Source organism: Trichomycterus rosablanca, chromosome 22 (genome assembly GCF_030014385.1).
Source record: "Trichomycterus rosablanca isolate fTriRos1 chromosome 22, fTriRos1.hap1, whole genome shotgun sequence".
In the NCBI taxonomy this organism is placed as follows: Eukaryota; Metazoa; Chordata; class Actinopteri; order Siluriformes; family Trichomycteridae; genus Trichomycterus; species Trichomycterus rosablanca.
Window position 1 is genome coordinate 20,118,261 of NC_086009.1, and position 16,740 is coordinate 20,135,000.

A 16,740-nucleotide genomic window follows, 5' to 3' on the forward strand; every position below is an offset into this window, starting at 1 on the left:
ATACGGTGGCCAATTAGTATCCGCTGCAGGCACTGCCAATTATGCCCACCAGATGGCGCCCAGCCGACCGAGCCTGGAACTCGAGACTAAAGTGATTTGAATTATTTCCAGTGTGTAAGTGTTAAAAAACAACTTTATTATTTTTACATGAGCCTAAAATATCTGCAGTTCCACGGGACCATGGACGCATTAACAGGTTCCTCAAACATCCTTATGGGAAAAATAAACTCGATGCCATTCCCAGAACCAACTGACGTGGAGTTTTTAAGGTACCGCTGGATAAAAATTTAATAAATAAATAAAATTTCCACTTAGTGTAATGTCGAATGCGCCAGTGTTCCCATTATTCATCGATGGCAGGAATGTTTTAGAACCCAAACCCCCCTAAATCCCCCTTGTTGAATTTACGGCTCTGCCCTCGGTTCAGACGTCCCGTCCATCCTGTAAATCCACGTTAAGTAAATTCAAATGAATTTCGTTAGCGCTCGGACTATTTCTGAGTCCCTTAAGATCTTTGAATCGATCGGTTCACCTCGATGACCTTTATTAACCTTTTACACTGCTGGAATGGCGGGATCAATAATGGTTCCCGGGCGGGTGGGGAGGGTGGTGTGGTGCCTGGGCTGATTGGGGGTGAACTTTAACCTCCAGGAGGTTAAACAGGTCTGTTAGCAATGCGCTATCGACCGGGCTGTACCACAGCGTTCTGGTTTTGGATTTTGTTGTGCTACGTGACCTTCGATTCTCCGCCCCGGCGTGCCCGGGTTTAACCGGCGAGCGCGATCGGCGGCGGCGCTTTCAGCACGCTGGCAGGAAAGAGGCAATTAGTGGCCGCGAATTAAATCCAGACGGGTGAATGAGAGGCATTTAGCAGCCAGTTTGTGTGATCAGTCCGATCCCTCCTCCCCATTTTTTTATTAAACTGGGATTTAGCAGATTAGCGCTGATCCATTACCGGCCGCGATGCAGATCAACAGTCCGAAACGTTTCCCCCCTTTTTTCACCCGACTTGATCCCTCTCATCGTGCTGCCACCTTCACCCTCGATCAAGGAGGGCCGAGGCTGTAAAGCGGCCCAGCGACCGCTTCTCTTCACCTACTAGGGGCGTGGTCTTACAAAGCGCGGTGTCGTCTATGATCAGCCGTCTACACTTCAGGTCATAGTAGCACAGTGATGAGGAACCTTGTTTCAGCCACTGTCCCTCCCCCCTACAGACACAGCCATTACGTTATGCGTCTGCGTAGATGCCCGGCTGGCTGATAGCAGAGCTGAGATTGGAACGCGAGAGCTTGGGAGCCACTGTGTTTTCTTGTAGCACTTTAACCTGGTCAGGGCTGCAGTGTGTCAGGCAGCAATACCTCGTGATCAGTTGTCCAGGGTGTCGGTGGTCTGTTCCATTCTGTCTTTGCATTCCATTAAATGCTACTGATTTTTTTCCCATGTTTTCTTCCCTTGGTTCAGCTCGTAGTACTGCACTGTGTGCTCATGGTGGGATCTTTGCAGGACACCCACTTCTAAGAACAGTGGCAGCAATACAGATTTGTTTTCCTGATTGTTTAGAACCAGAGACTCTTGGACCGTGAAGGATTAATCACCGTCGTCAGTACTGATGTGATGCAGAAATCCTAACTATAACGATCTGCAGCAGTGGAGGAAGCAAAATGCGGTCGGGTACTTGGATATGACTAAATTTGGGAGGAAAAATAATACGTAGCACAATAAAACCCAGGGTAAAAACGGGACGGAGCTAAATCTCCCTCCGCTGTTCCGTTTGTACCGCTGCCAGGTTTTGGGGGGGCGAGCGAGAGGGAACGGTGCCGTGCTCCGAATAAAAAGAGGCGCCCCCTCACCCCGGAGCCGCCTTGATTGTGCTAAACGTCCCTGTGCTGTTAGCGAAGGCAGCGCGGCGCGACGAGAATTTCAGATCGACTGGCGTTATTTATTCATCACAGCCGCTCGTTAATTAGCGACGATCGCCGGGGGTGTCGGAGGCTTCCGAGGCCTCGCTGTCAGAGTTTAATCTCCGAGGTGCGCGCGCCTTCGCTTCCTGCGCGGCTCGGATCCCGCCGGCCTCTTCATCTCCGTATGTGGTGCGTCGGTTCAGAGGGGCCGCGGTTCCTCTCGGATCAGAGGCGGGCGTGGTTTTTTGTAGAGGTCATGTGTAACCCCACGTTCAGGCTACACTTCCACATGGTAGAGTTGTGATTGATTTACTTTAATGAATCTTTGGTGCTGCTCCAGAGTCCGGTGGCAGTGTGCTTTATGCCTTAAGTTGATCCTTTTGTAGCATTTTATCCCCTTTTCTCCCAATTTTCTTCCCATGGCATCTGAGGAGGATATATTCGCCTGACCAACGAGCCCTTCTTATTTGCCCGTACTTGGACTCATGCGTGAGGCCGGTCTCGCACATGAAGAGTCATGCACTGATCTCCACGTTCCTCCACTTCTGTACAGGGTCCTTACACAGCGTCGAAACCCCGCCTCCTTTTTATAGTCTGGTCTTTTCCCACTCGGCAGGCTAGCGGTTGATTTTGTCTGTTGTACCTGTTGGGGCGCCCAGACGACCGGTAGCAGGACTGAGATTGAAACTTTATGTCTGAATGACCCGGGGTTGCATGTGGCTGCTCGGCTTTCGAAGATGAAGCCGTGAAGATACAGACGAGCACTTCTGAACTCGGGTAGCTCAAAGCTGAGCTGTTGTTGCTCCTAGAGGTGTCCCCTTCACAGATTAGTGGCCAATTTTGCCTGCCGTGCCTGCTAGGGGTGTCCAGACGACCGGTAGCAGAGCTGCTCGGCTCTCGAAGATGAAGCCTTGAAGATACAGACGAGCACTTCTAAACTCTGGTGCCTTGTTCTGGTAGCTTGAGGCTGAGCTGTTGTTGCTCCTAGAGTATCCTAGAGTTGCTCCTCACAGACAAGTGGCCGATTTTGCCTGCTGTGCCTGCTTGGGGCGCCCAGACGACCGGCTGCAGAACTGCTCGGCTCTCGAAGCAGAAACCTTTAAGATACAAACGAGCACTTCTGAACTCTGGTGCCTTGTTCTGGTAGCTTGAGGCTGAGCTGTTGTTGTTTCTAGAGGTGTCCACTTCACAGACTAGTGGCCGATTTTGTCTGTTGTGCCTGCTGCTTGGCTCTCGAAGCCGAAGCCGAAACCTTAAAGACACAGACGAGCACTTCTGAACTCTGGGGCCTTGTTCTGGTAGCTTGAGGCTGAGCTGTTGTTGCTCCTGGAGTATCCTAGAGTTGCTCCTCACAGACTAGTGGACGATTTTTGTCTGCTGTGCCTGCTAGGGGCGCCCAGACGACCGGCTGCAGAGCTGCTCTGCACTTCTGAGTGCTGAGCACTTCTGAGCTCATTTAGCTCAAAGCTGAGCTGTTGTTGCTCCCAGAGGTGTCCACTACACAATAAAACAAGGGCGGAGCAGCTATAGGAGGGTGGAATAAAGAAATCTGACCCCCGGAGTGGAAGAGGTGTCGTTCTGTGCCAGTGTTTCTCCTTGGATTTCGGAGTAGCCTGGCGTGAGGTGTAAACACCATCGCTCTACGACACACGGCCGGCGTCAGGCGCGCCACCTAGGGGCTCCGCTCTCGGAAAGCCGCGATCATTCTTCCTCCCGGAATTCTCGGCGAGCGTACGACTCGATCGCATCACGCTCGACACGCCGTCGCATCTGTGGCCGCCGAACCGAACCGAAGTGAGCGATGAGCGTTTTCTCCGCCGTACGCTCTAATCTCCCGAGCGCGCTGCCATTGTTCAGCCTGCGGGTACGGTTCCGCCACCGTCACGTTCCGGGAAATCTCTCTCACGCTGCCATCGTGCTCGGACCGGCGCGACCCTCCACGTTATTTACTGCTCAGATTTATTTCTTTATTTATAAACTCTCACACAAGATAATACAACAATAATCATCAATTTAATTAATAATATACAACTGTAAACATTCATACACTGATCAGCTATAACATTAAAACCACCTCCTTGTTTCTACACTCACTGTCCATTTTATCAGCTCCACTTACCATACAGAAGCACTTTGTAGGTATACAATTACTGACTGTAGTCCATCTGTTTCTCTGCATGCTTTGTTACCCCCTTTTATGCTGTTCTTCAATGGTCAGGACCCCCACAGGGTACCCCCGCAGGTATTATTTAGGTGGTGGATCATTCTCAGCACTGCAGTGACACTGACATGGTGGTGGTGTGTTAGTGTGTGTTGTGCTGGTTGGTATGAATGGATCAGACACCTCACTGTCACAGCTGGACTGAGAATAGTCCACCAACCAAAAACATCCAGGCAACAGTGCCCCGTGGGCAGCGTCCTGTGACCACTGATGAAGGTCTAGAAGATGACCGACTCAAACAGCAGCAATAGATGAGCGATCGTCTCTGACTTCACATCTACAAGGTGGACCGACTAGGTAGGCGTGTCTAATAGAGTGGACAGTGAGTGGACACGGTATTTAAAAACTCCAGCAGCACTGCTGTGTCTGATCCACTCATTGAAGAACAGGGTGAAAGGGGGCTAACAAAGCATGCAGAGAAACAGATGGACTACATACGTCCAGTTTCAAAATACAGTGACCCTTTGTGATCCTGTGGGGATTTGTGCTCATTCAGTCAAAAGATGACAGCATTTGTACGGCTGGGCACTGATGTCAGTCAAGAAAGCCTCAGTCGATGTTCCAGTGCAGGCCACTAGAGTTCCTTCACGTCTCAATTAGGACAAGGCCTTCCCTAAACTGTTGTGGCTAAAATATGTTAATCCAGTACTTAGAAGAGGCGTCCCAATACTTTTGTCCGTACAGTGTAGCTTTGCGGCAAGCTGGATGTGATCTGAGGGTGTGCGTTTCTAAACGTGCAGGTGAAATGAAGCGGTTCGCTGCTCTGAATGTCACCGACTGGCATTTAAGTGGCGAGGAAGCGAACGCTAAAAGGGTGCCACGTCCGGCAGACCGCAGCGTCTTCGCGCACGTGGGCGATTGTTCCTCGGGCGTCTCGGAGGCAGGACGGCCTCTTTAGACCCCATTATTGAAGCTGAAAGTTTAATGAGGCCGTAAAAGACTGAACGGGGCTCAGAGCTAACACGCTCTGCTGCTCGCTGGCCGCCGACGAGCACTGTGGAATAGCGATGCTCGCGTACCGTTATTGGAGGGGCGGTGCCCGCCCTGTGGACCTGCTCGCTCCTGATTGGCCGACGTTCGGTTGGATACGAGTTGCACGGATGAGGCTGCGAGGACTACACGTGGTGAATTCCGTCTATTGATTTATTTGATTTATTTAGAAGGATTAATATAATCCAGTCTCTGGTGCTTTTCTTTTTTCTGTCCCTCTCTGGTTTCTCCGTCCTGGCACCAGAACCCTCTATGTTCCCGCTTCAGACCCTGTAAAAGCGTCACCGCATGCACCCGCGCCGGAGTTTTCCATCTCGCTCTGTTATTATTATTATTATTATCTCTTTGTGTCTTGATTTCTCTCCCCGGTTTGCTTTGTTGAGAGAGATTTGCTGATCACCAGGGTGCCACGTGTGGCAGAAAGCGTGTAAAAATGTGCCCTCATTTACAGAAAATAGAAAAAATACCAGCTGTGCCACTACAGACTAGAACCTGGTCTGATTCTGCTCCGAACTCATTATTTACTTCCACAGAAAGCCCAGTTTTTAATGCTATTGATTTCTAACGCTGCATGTAACAATTATCAGACACCGCTTATCATTTATCAGATCCAGAGGGTGGACAAAATAAAAGAAACAGGCCTTATAACTGGTTTAAGAAGCACCAAACATGGACCCCTGAGCTTAAAAAGCCTCCAATTAAAATGTCCTAAATCTGGACAGGTTGGTTGGTTGAAAGCATCCTTTGGCCTCCAAACATCAATCAACCTGCTGCCAGATGTTAAGTACAATGGAGGATCCATAATGGAACCAGTAGCATTCGATGGAACCTGTTAAATCTAATGGTTGCCATGGTGCACCCTGTGGTGCAGACCTACTTTATTGATGTTTCCACATTTTAGGCCACCACATATCCATTCATTCATTTCCTGGTCAGGGTCACGGTGGGTCTTATTCGTTGGGCGAAAGGTAGGAAACACCTCGGACAGGTCGCCAGTCCACCATAGTGCGCACACACACACACACACACACACACACACACACACACACACACTCACACTCACTTAGGGTAATTTCTAGTTGCACTAAGTAACCTGACCAAAAAACATATTTTTGGACTGTGGGAGGAAACCGGAGCTCTTGGAGGAAACCCACATGGACACATGGAGAACATGCAAACTCCACACAGAAAGAAGTCGAACCCAGGCCGTTCTAGGCTGTTTAATTCTGGGCCTTTTTTCTGTGTTTATATTCCACTAGATGGCGCACTCCAAACTATACCGACTTCTGATAAAGTCGAGTCTAACAGCTCTACACACCTATAGTCATTCTTTAAGAAGTAATTTATATTAATTCATCCCCACATCTACTACTAACTCGGCCCGTGTGTCAAATTTTAAAACCCAGTGTGGTTCTTGAGCCAAAAAGTTTTCCCACCCCTGATTTAAGACACAACAGCATCAAAAAATCACCAAAGCGCCTCTAGAGCCGGGAGTGACGCTACTTATTAGCTTTATTTATATTAGAATTGTGCCCTCAACCAATTACAGCACACTAATACTGACCGTGACTGGCCATAAACTAAAATACGCCTCCTCTGACCTGTGTGAATCGCCCGGCCGGATCTGCACCCCAGCGAGTGATGGAATGTTACGGAGAGTGTCGGCGCGTATGTCCTTAGGTATCACGACTATGCGGTGATGGGCGGGTTAGCACATTAGACTGCGCCACCGGTCCGCCTGCTATTTGTCTTTCTAATGCCCCTTTAAATAAGGGTAAAAAAAGCTCTCACTGGTTTCTGTGGTTATTAGATGACCTTTCCACAGTGAATGTCATGGCAACCGATGCAAAACCACAATGTGTGTGTGTGTGTGTGTGTGTGTGTGTGTGTGTGTGTGTGTGTGTGTGTGTGTGTGTGTGTGTGTGTGTGTGTGTGTGTGTGTGTGTGTGTGTGTGTGTGTGTGTGTGTGGATGAGATGATGTGGTATTTAGTCGGTCTCACTTCGGTGCACTCTCGACAGGCTGAGACACACACAAATGAGAGAAGTGCTTTTAATACCCGGCGTCCGTTTTCATTTTGGAAGTGATGGCAGGATCTGAGCCGTCGTCATTCTGATTACTCCAGCGTCACAGGGAATGCTGTGTACAGGGTGTGATTCCAGGTCATTATTGGGATGCTCTCCCGCTCTCCGTTGAGGGTCGCTGACTGGGGCGCTCGGGTGGTGCGGCGGTAAACTTCGCTAGTCCGTTGGTCCTTATATCTGGGGATCCAGGGTTCGAATCTTGGCGTCTGCATGGACATGATTGGCAACGTCTGTTGTGGCTGGGGGTGAAACAGCCTAGCTATTGGGGCGGGAACTTATTAGTGCGCTCTCAGTGCCGATCCCAAGCCCGGATAAAAATAGAAGGGGTGGATCATTAGTGATTTATTACACCCGTTATTACCCTGATTTTTATTATGCTCTTAGGTTCATTTATTTTGATAATAGGGCGGCTCGGTGGGTAGCACTATCCTCTCACAGCAAGAAGGTCCTGGGTTTGATTCCCAGGCGGAGCGGTCCGGGTCCTTTCTGTGTGGAGTTTGCATGTTCGCCCCGTGTCTGTGTGGGTTTCCTCCGGGAGCTCCTGTTTCCTCCCACAGTCCAAAGACGTACAAGTGAGGTGAATCTGAGATACAAAAATTGTCCATGACTGTGTTTGATATTAAACTTGAACTGATGAATCTTGTGTAAGCTACCTGTAACTACCTGCCCTGTCATGAACGTAACCAAAGTGTGTAAAGCATTATGTTAAAGTGTGTGTGTGTGTGTGTGTGTGTGTGTGTGTGTGTGTGTGTGTGTGTGTGTGTGTGTGTGTGTTTGTGTGTGTGTAACGTTTCTGTCTCTCTTTGTTCCAGTGTTGTTGCTGAACTCGAAGGAATCGCAGGCAGAACTGGGCTGGACCTCCTATCCCTCAAACGGAGTATGTACCTTTTATAATAATAATAATAATAAAAAATAATAACATAATAATAATAATAAAAAAATAATAATAATAAAAATAAAATAATAAAAATAAAATAATAATAAAATTATAATAATAATAATAGAAATAATAATAATAATAATAATATCAGAAGACTGATACGTATCTGATTCTTTTAAATTGTCCATTTCTTAGTCTCTGCCTCTCTTAGCTAGTGGCAGGTGAAGTGTATTCATTTATTCATTGACTGTCTGTTTAACCATCGCTTTATCCTGGTCAGGGTCACAGTGGGTCAGATTCATTGGGAGAAAACACTCAGGAAACACTCAGGACAGGTCGCCAGTCCATCACACGCTCACACTTGGAGCAATTTCTAGTAGCACGGGGAGAACATGCAAACTCAACACAGAAAGGAATTGAACCCAGGCCCTATTTGTTGTAAGGCAACAGAGCTACCCACTGTGTCCCCTATAGTAAGGAATTGTATAGTAGTAGTAACTAAATTGTTGAAAATGCTAATAAAGTATATTATTTTTTTCTTTATTATTTTTATACCAGCTCTAAAATCTGATATTTGGTCAGTTAGTTTTGCTTTTCTATGTTTGGCATGTTCTCTTTTACCTGCATTTAAACTCCATAAATAAAGATGAAGTGAAGAATGTGTTGCTCGTCCGGTCGGACTCTCGACACACAGCGTCAGACGGACCGACGGTGCCTAAAGGAGGGAAGGACAGTTTGGGGATCCTCCGCTGTCTGGTGGAAAGATGTGAACTCGGGGTGGTGCAGCCATCAGGTCACAGGAGCTCACAGGGGAACTAAGCATATCCAAACTGGGACCAGGCAAAAAGGATGGATTGAAGTGAACTCGGTGTCGAGGAGCCGAACGTTTTTGGTGATTAATTTAGACTCGCAGGCTGAAACCCGTCCAGATGAATCAGCGCCACTAATCCTGTACCAGGCTGCCCACGCGCTCCAGATACCAGCTGTGCCGCGACCGCTAACGTAGCGCGGGGTGATTCAGCGCGTACGCCTGACCGCGTGACGTGACCACACGACATGATGATTAAATCTACAGTTTCCTCAACGTCATCCACCACAGCTGGTGGGCAAAAGTATTGGGACGCCCCTTCTAATTTTTTTAATTCATGTCTTTCAGCTATAACAGTCGCTTACAGGTGTTATAAATCAGTTATATAAAGGAAGTAAGAGGCTTCAAACTTTGCAGCAACAGTTTAGGGAAGGCCCTTTCCAGTTCATCACAAAGCAGCTCTATAAAGACATGAAGAAAATCCAGGTCCTGAAGGGCATTACCAGTGGAGACACAAGGTGCATTCCAAACACCCCAGTAGTTTCCCCATGCAGTGGATCATTAAGGTGGACCATATATAGAGCCCAACAGAGGTGGGCCTTGAACTGGCAACCTTCTGATTACTAGTCCAGTACCACTAGGCTACAACCACAAAGCTACAAGGGCATCTGGTGTAAACAAGTCCGATTTGTAAAGCAGATCCTCTGTGGCCACCCCTAATATAACATAAACTTGGTTTGGCACTGGTTTGGTTGGTTTGGCACTAGTGTGACTTGTTTGGCGCTGGTTTGACACTGGGGTGTACTATCATTTCTTCTGTGGCAACCCCTAAATATCTGTGAGCAGCTGAATTAATTATTTATTGCACAGTCGCTGGTTTATTGGCACTGTTGGGCCCCTCAGCGAGGCCCCCAAGAGTCAATCGCTTGCACTGTATTGTATTACTTTAGAAAGCAAAGGCGTGGCTGCTTGTCCTTTACGTGATGACGCTGCAGGACGTTCCGAACGAAGGGATTCAACCACATAATCACATGACCTCTGCTATAGGGTAAGTTTATTTTTCCCTGGTCAGGGTCGTGGTGGGTGCAGTTCACTGGGCAAAGTGTAGGAAGCACCCCAGACTGGCTGCTAGTCCATCACATTTTACATTTTCAGCATTTAGTGGAAGCTTTTTATTCAAAGCAATTTACAGTACAGTAGTGTGACAGTATACAGTCTAAGCTATTGCGAGTTAAGGGCCTTGCTTAGGGGCCCAACAGTGACAACCTGTCAGTAATAGGGCTTGAACCAGCGACCTTTTGATTACTAGTCCAGTACTTTAACCTCTAGGATACGACTGCCCCGGTTTAATAAAACTCCAGCTGCCTGCTGTGCCCAGCCATGCCATACAAATCAGCTCTTCTGACTGAACGGGCACAAATTCCCACACACAGACGTACTTCAAAGTCTTGTGAGAAGCTTCCTTAGAAGAACCAGAGCTGGATCTCGAATACATCGTATCGAATCTCAGCTCTGCCTACCGGCTAAGGCTGAGCGGCCACATGAACAGCGATCGGCCTGTTGTTCATATGGGCGGGACTAAGTCGGATGGGGTCTCTCTCTCATGACTGGTGCAATTACGACCTCTGCTGGCTGATTGATGGCGCCTGCACAGAGATGAGAAAAGAGTGCTCTCAGGGTGTGTCTCTCCTTACACAGGGCTGATCTGCATTGCACTCGTCAAAATGTAGGTGATAAGATGCATACGGCTGCTGCGCACGTGTCGGAGGGGGGCGTGGGTCAGCTTCGTTCTCCTCGATCGGAGCGGGGATCGGCATTGGTGGAGAGGAAGCATGACGCAATTGGGCAATTGGATGCGCTGAAAAGGAAAAAAGGGAGAAAATACATAAATAAAAATATATATATAAAAAAAGATTGGCTGTTGTTCTAGCTGAGATGATCACACAGAGGTCGCTGAGTTTCTCAGTTTTAATACAGTTTGATTTTGAAGTGGGACGTCCAACAAGCTCACGGTCAGGCGTCCAAATACTTTTGGCTCCTTACAGTTCTGTTTCTCGCGTGTGTCCACAGTGGGAGGAGATCAGCGGCGTGGATGACAAGTACAAGCCGATCCGAACGTACCAGGTCTGCAACGTGATGGAACCGAACCAGAACAACTGGCTGAGGACGGGCTGGATCGGTCGGCGCGGAGGGCAGCGCATCTTCGTGGAGCTCCAGTTCACCCTGCGCGACTGTAACAGCATCCCGGGCGTGGCGGGCAGCTGCAAGGAGACCTTCAACCTGCTGTTCGCCGAGTCGGACCGGGCGCTGGGCGGCCACGACGACGACGAGGCGCGCTTCAGCAAGGTGGACACCATCGCCGCCGACGAGAGCTTCACGCAGGGCGACCTGGGCGAGAGGAAGATGAAGCTGAACACCGAGGTGCGCGAGATCGGCCCCCTGATGAGGCGCGGCTTCCACCTGGCGTTCCAGGACGTGGGCGCGTGCGTGGCCATCGTGTCCGTACGCGTTTACTACAAGCGCTGCCGGGCCGCCGTGCAGAACCTGGCCGTGTTCCCCGACACGGTGGCGGAGGCCGCGTTCGCCACCCTGGTGGAGGTCAGGGGCGTGTGCGTCAACAACTCCGAACCCGACGCCACGGACTCGCCTCCCAGGATGCACTGCAGCGCCGAAGGGGAGTGGCTCGTGCCCATCGGGAGGTGCAGCTGCAGCGCCGGGTATGAGGAGGGTCACAGCAGCTGTGAAGGTAAGACGAACTTGTCCGTACGCTCTCACCCGCTCACGCACTGGGCAAGCGGCGCCCACCGTGCCCGTCCAGTCACATGTTCAGGACGCCTGGTGGACTTTAAATATATGAGATTTACACAAATGTAGAAGAAATGATCATTACTGAAGCAAAATGGGCACAAATGAACTTGTACATGAGCGCCCCCTTATGGAGGCTTTACGTTACACCTAGTAAACCACAGTGGGACCAGAAAATGTAATGCCATTGACATATTGGCATTACGGTAAATCCAGGTCCTGAAGTCGCATTACCAGTGGAGACGCAAGGTAATTAAGTAAGTAGTTCTCTGTGCGGTGGACCATATATAGAGCCCAACAGTGGCAACCTGGCAGAGGTGGGCCTTGAACTGGCAACCTTCTGATTACTAGTCCAGTACCACTAGGCTACAACCACAAAGCTACAAGGGCATCCGGTGTGAACAAGTCTGGTTTGTGAAGCAGATCCTCTGTGCTGGTGTGACTGGTTTGGTGCTGGTTTGACTGGTTTGGCACTGGTTTGGCTCTAGTTTGGAGCTGTTTAACTGGTTTGGTGCTGGTTTTACTGGATTGGTGCTGGTGTGACTGGTTTGATGCTGGTGTGACTGGTTTGGCGCTGGTTTGACTGATTTGGCACTGGTTTAGTGCTGGTTTGACTGGTTTGGCAGTAGTTCTGCACTGGTTTGGCACTGGTTTGGCACTGATTTGGCACTGGTTTGGTCGGTTTGGCACTAGAGTGACTGGTTTGTTGCTGGTTTGACTGGTTTGGAACTAGTTCTGCACTGGTTTGGCACTGGTTTGGTCGGTTTGGCACTAAAGTGACTGGTTTGGTGCTGGTTTGACTGGTTTGGAACTAGTTCTGCACTGGTTTGGCACTGATTTGGCACTGGTTTGGTCGGTTTGGCACTAGAGTGACTGGTTTGGCGCTGGTTTGACTGGTTTGGCACTGGTGTACTATCAATTCTTCTGTGGCAACCCCTAAGTATTTGGGAGCAGCTGAATTAATTATTTATTGCACAGTCGCTGCTTTATTGCCACCGTTGGGCCCCTCAGCGAGGCCCCTAAGAGTCAATCGCTTTCACTGTATTGTAAGGCGCGGCTGCTTGTCCTTTACGTGATGACGCTGCAGGACGTTCCAAATGAAGGGATTCGACCACATAAACTTCCCCTATAGCAGAGGTCATGTGATTATTTTTCCCTGTCTGTTTTACCCTGGTCAGGGTCGTGGTGGGTGCAATTCACTGGGCGAAATGTAGGAAGCACCCCAGACTAGTCGCCATGCTAGTCCATCACAGGGCGCACACACACACACACACACTGCACGTCTTCGGGAAAACATGCAAATTCCACACAGAAAGGACCCGGAATGCTCCGTCTGGGAATCGAACCCAGGACCTTCCTGCTGTGAGGTGACAGTGCCACCGTGATCACATGACTATTAGGGACCCTGTGGAATGTGTCCCGGTTTCTGTTGTATTCAGGACCGGACGTTTCGGCGGTGGTGACGCATGTACAGATGGTTGGTAGACGGGCGGGGCATCCGTGCCACCGCGCCCGCTCCTGTCCTGTGCCAGCTGTTGGGTGAATAAATCCTGATTACTGACGCATCCCATGATTCAGCTCTTTCAGTCTGGTTACATCAGCTGGATTCATCGGAGCAGAGGAGGAGGATTTAATCGGGGCTCGGGTTCTGACCCCGCCTGACACCAACAGGAAGTGGCAGAGAGAAAATACAGCGCCGTGAAAAAGTGTTGGCACCCCCCGGTCACGTGACCTTGAGCCTGCTGGGTATTAAAACTGAGCGACCTCTGTGTGACCTTTTCAGCTAGAACAAGCACACTTCTGAGAAGAGCTTCTCACAGGATTTGGAAGTATGTCTGTGGGACTTTGTGCCCATTCAGTCCACAGATGATCAGTTCTTGTAAGGCTGGGTTGTGGGGTCGGGGTCGGGGCTCTGTGCAGGACACTGGGGTGCAGTCATGCCAGAAAAGGAAAGGGCCTTCCCTAAACTACTGCTGCAGAGTCAGAAGCATATCATTTCCAGTTTGACTAGTTTGGCACTGTATTGACTGGTTTTGTGCTGTATTGGCACTGGATTGACGCTGGTTTGGCACTGGTTTGATTGGTTTGACACTGGTTTGACTGGTTTGGTTCCATGTTTGACTGGTTTGGCACTGGTTTGACTGGTTTGGCACTGGTTTGACTGGTTTGGCACTGGTTTGACTGGTTTGATGCTGGTTTGGCACTGGTTTGACTGGTTTGGCACTGGTTTGACTGATCTGGCGCTGGTTTGCCACTGGTTTGACTGGTTTGGTTCCTTGTTTGACTGATTTGGCACTGGTTTGATGCTGGTTTGGCACTGCTTTGACTGATCTGGCGCAGGTTTGCCACTGGTTTGGCACTGGTTTGTCTGATCTGGCGCTGGTTTGCCACTGGTTTGACTGGTTTGACGCTGGTCTGATTGATTTGGCGCTGATCTAATGCCTGTTTGACATTGGGTTGACTGGTTTGCCACTGGTTTGGTACTGGTTTGGCACTGGTTTGACTGGCTTGGCACTAGTTTGACTGGTTTGGCACTGGTTTGACTGGTTTGGCACTGGTTTGGCTGGTTTGGCACTGGTTTGGCTGGTTTGACTGGCTTGGCACTAGTTTGACTGATTTGACACTGACTGATCTGGCACTGATTTGACGCTGGTTTGACTGGTTTGGCGCTGGTTTGGCGCTGGTTTGACTGATTTGACGCTGGTTTGACTGGTTTGGCACTGGTTTGATTGGTTTGGCACTGGTTTGACTGGTTTAACTGGTTTGGCACTGGTTTGGCACTGGTTTGACTGGCTTGGCACTGGTTTGACTGATTTGACACTAGTTTGACTGATTTGGCACTGGTTTGACACCGGGTTTGACTGGTTTGGCACTGGTTTGACTCGGCAGGGTCAGTCGGTGTGAACTGGTGGTCATTTATACTAATGACCTTCTAACTTACACATTCAGCCACTGATCCAGCAGCAGTGATACGTGCATGTGAAACGACCAGTCATCGTGTGTGTGTGTGTGTGTGTGTGTGTGTGTGTGTGTGTGTGTGTGTGTGTGTGTGAGTGTGTGTGTGAGTGCATCCAACTGTTCATGTGAGAAAGCGCTGACATCTTTGACAGCTCATACTGTGCCGTGTGGGCATGGTGTGTGTGCCCACAGGAGTGTGTGATCTGTATTTGTGTTTTCTTTCTTTTGCATTGTGGGAGCCGTGAGAGTCGCATGCCAGCACGTGTGTGTGTGTGTATGTGTGTGTGTGAGAGAGAGAGAGTGTGTGTGTATTTTTCTTATGTTTTTATATGTATATCTGTAACGGTTTATATATTGTTTATTTTTATTTTACTTTATTTTTTTATTATATTTCCTCAATATGTTACTAAGCTTTAGCAATACATATGTCCATATTTAGTAATCCTAATAAAGCTACGTTTGAGTGACTGTGTGTGTGTGTGTGTGTGTGTGTGTGATCAGCTTTGATTGTGGTGAGATCAGTTGTGGGTGTGTGTATGTGTGTATTTGTGTGTGTATATGAGTGTGTGTATGTATGTGTGTGTATGTGAGTGTGTGTATGTATGTGTGTGTGTGTATGTGTGTGTGTGTGTATATATGAATGCGTGTCTATGAGTGTGTATATGAGTGTGCTTGTATATGAATGTGTGTATGTGTGTGTATATGAGTGTGTGTATGTACAGTGTATCACAAAAGTGAGTACACCCCTCACATTTCTGCAAATATTTTATCATATCTTTTCATGGGACAACACTATAGACATGAAACTTGGATATAACTTAGAGTAGTCAGTGTACAGCTTGTATAGCAGTGTAGATTTACTGTCTTCTGAAAATAACTCAACACACAGCCATTAATGTCTAAATGGCTGGCAACATAAGTGAGTACACCCCACAGTGAACATGTCCAAATTGTGCCCAAAGTGTCAATATTTTGTGTGACCACCATTATTATCCAGCACTGCCTTAACCCTCCTGGGCATGGAATTCACCAGAGCTGCACAGGTTGCTACTGGAATCCTCTTCCACTCCTCCATGATGACATCACGGAGCTGGTGGATGTTAGACACCTTGAACTCCTCCACCTTCCACTTGAGGATGCGCCACAGGTGCTCAATTGGGTTTAGTCCATCACCTTTACCTTCAGCTTCCTCAGCAAGGCAGTTGTCATCTTGGAGGTTGTGTTTGGGGTCGTTATCCTGTTGGAAAACTGCCATGAGACCCAGTTTTCGAAGGGAGGGGATCATGCTCTGTTTCAGAATGTCACTGTACATGTTGGAATTCATGTTTCCCTCAATGAACTGCAGCTCCCAAGTGCCAGCAACACTCATGCAGCCCAAGACCATGATGCTACCACCACCATGCTTGACTGTAGGCAAGATACAGTTGTCTTGGTACTCCTCACCAGGGCGCCGCCACACATGCTGGACACCATCTGAGCCAAACAAGTTTATCTTGGTCTCGTCAGACCACAGGGCATTCCAGTAATCCATGTTCTTGGACTGCTTGTCTTTAGCAAACTGTTTGCGGGCTTTCTTGTGCGTCAGCTTCCTTCTGGGATGACGACCATGCAGACCGAGTTGATGCAGTGTGCGGCGTATGGTCTGAGCACTGACAGGCTGACCTCCCACGTCTTCAACCTCTGCAGCAATGCTGGCAGCACTCATGTGTCTATTTTTTAAAGCCAACCTCTGGATATGACGCCGAACACGTGGACTCAACTTCTTTGGTCGACCCTGGCGAAGCCTGTTCCGAGTGGAACCTGTCCTGGAAAACCGCTGTATGACCTTGGCCACCATGCTGTAGCTCAGTTTCAGGGTGTTAGCAATCTTCTTATAGCCCAGGCCATCTTTGTGGAGAGCAACAATTCTATTTCTCACATCCTCAGAGAGTTCTTTGCCATGAGGTGCCATGTTGAATATCCAGTGGCCAGTATGAGAGAATTGTACCCAAAACACCAAATTTAACAGCCCTGCTCCCCATTTACACCTGGGACCTTGACACATGACACCAGGGAGGGACAACGACACATTTGGGCACAATTTGGACATGTTCA

At 48.9% G+C, this 16,740-nt stretch overlaps 1 protein-coding gene across 1 annotated transcript in view; it reads left to right on the forward strand.

The window, feature by feature from the left end:
* The window catches only part of LOC134335902 (ephrin type-A receptor 7-like), an 80,036-nt gene that overhangs the window by 15,566 nt on the left and 47,730 nt on the right, over positions 1–16,740 (forward strand). The window contains exons 2-3 of the mRNA XM_063018536.1: positions 8,008–8,072; positions 10,954–11,629. Of these exons, the coding sequence (XP_062874606.1) occupies positions 8,008–8,072; positions 10,954–11,629 (741 nt within the window). The remainder of the gene's footprint in view (positions 1–8,007; positions 8,073–10,953; positions 11,630–16,740) is intronic.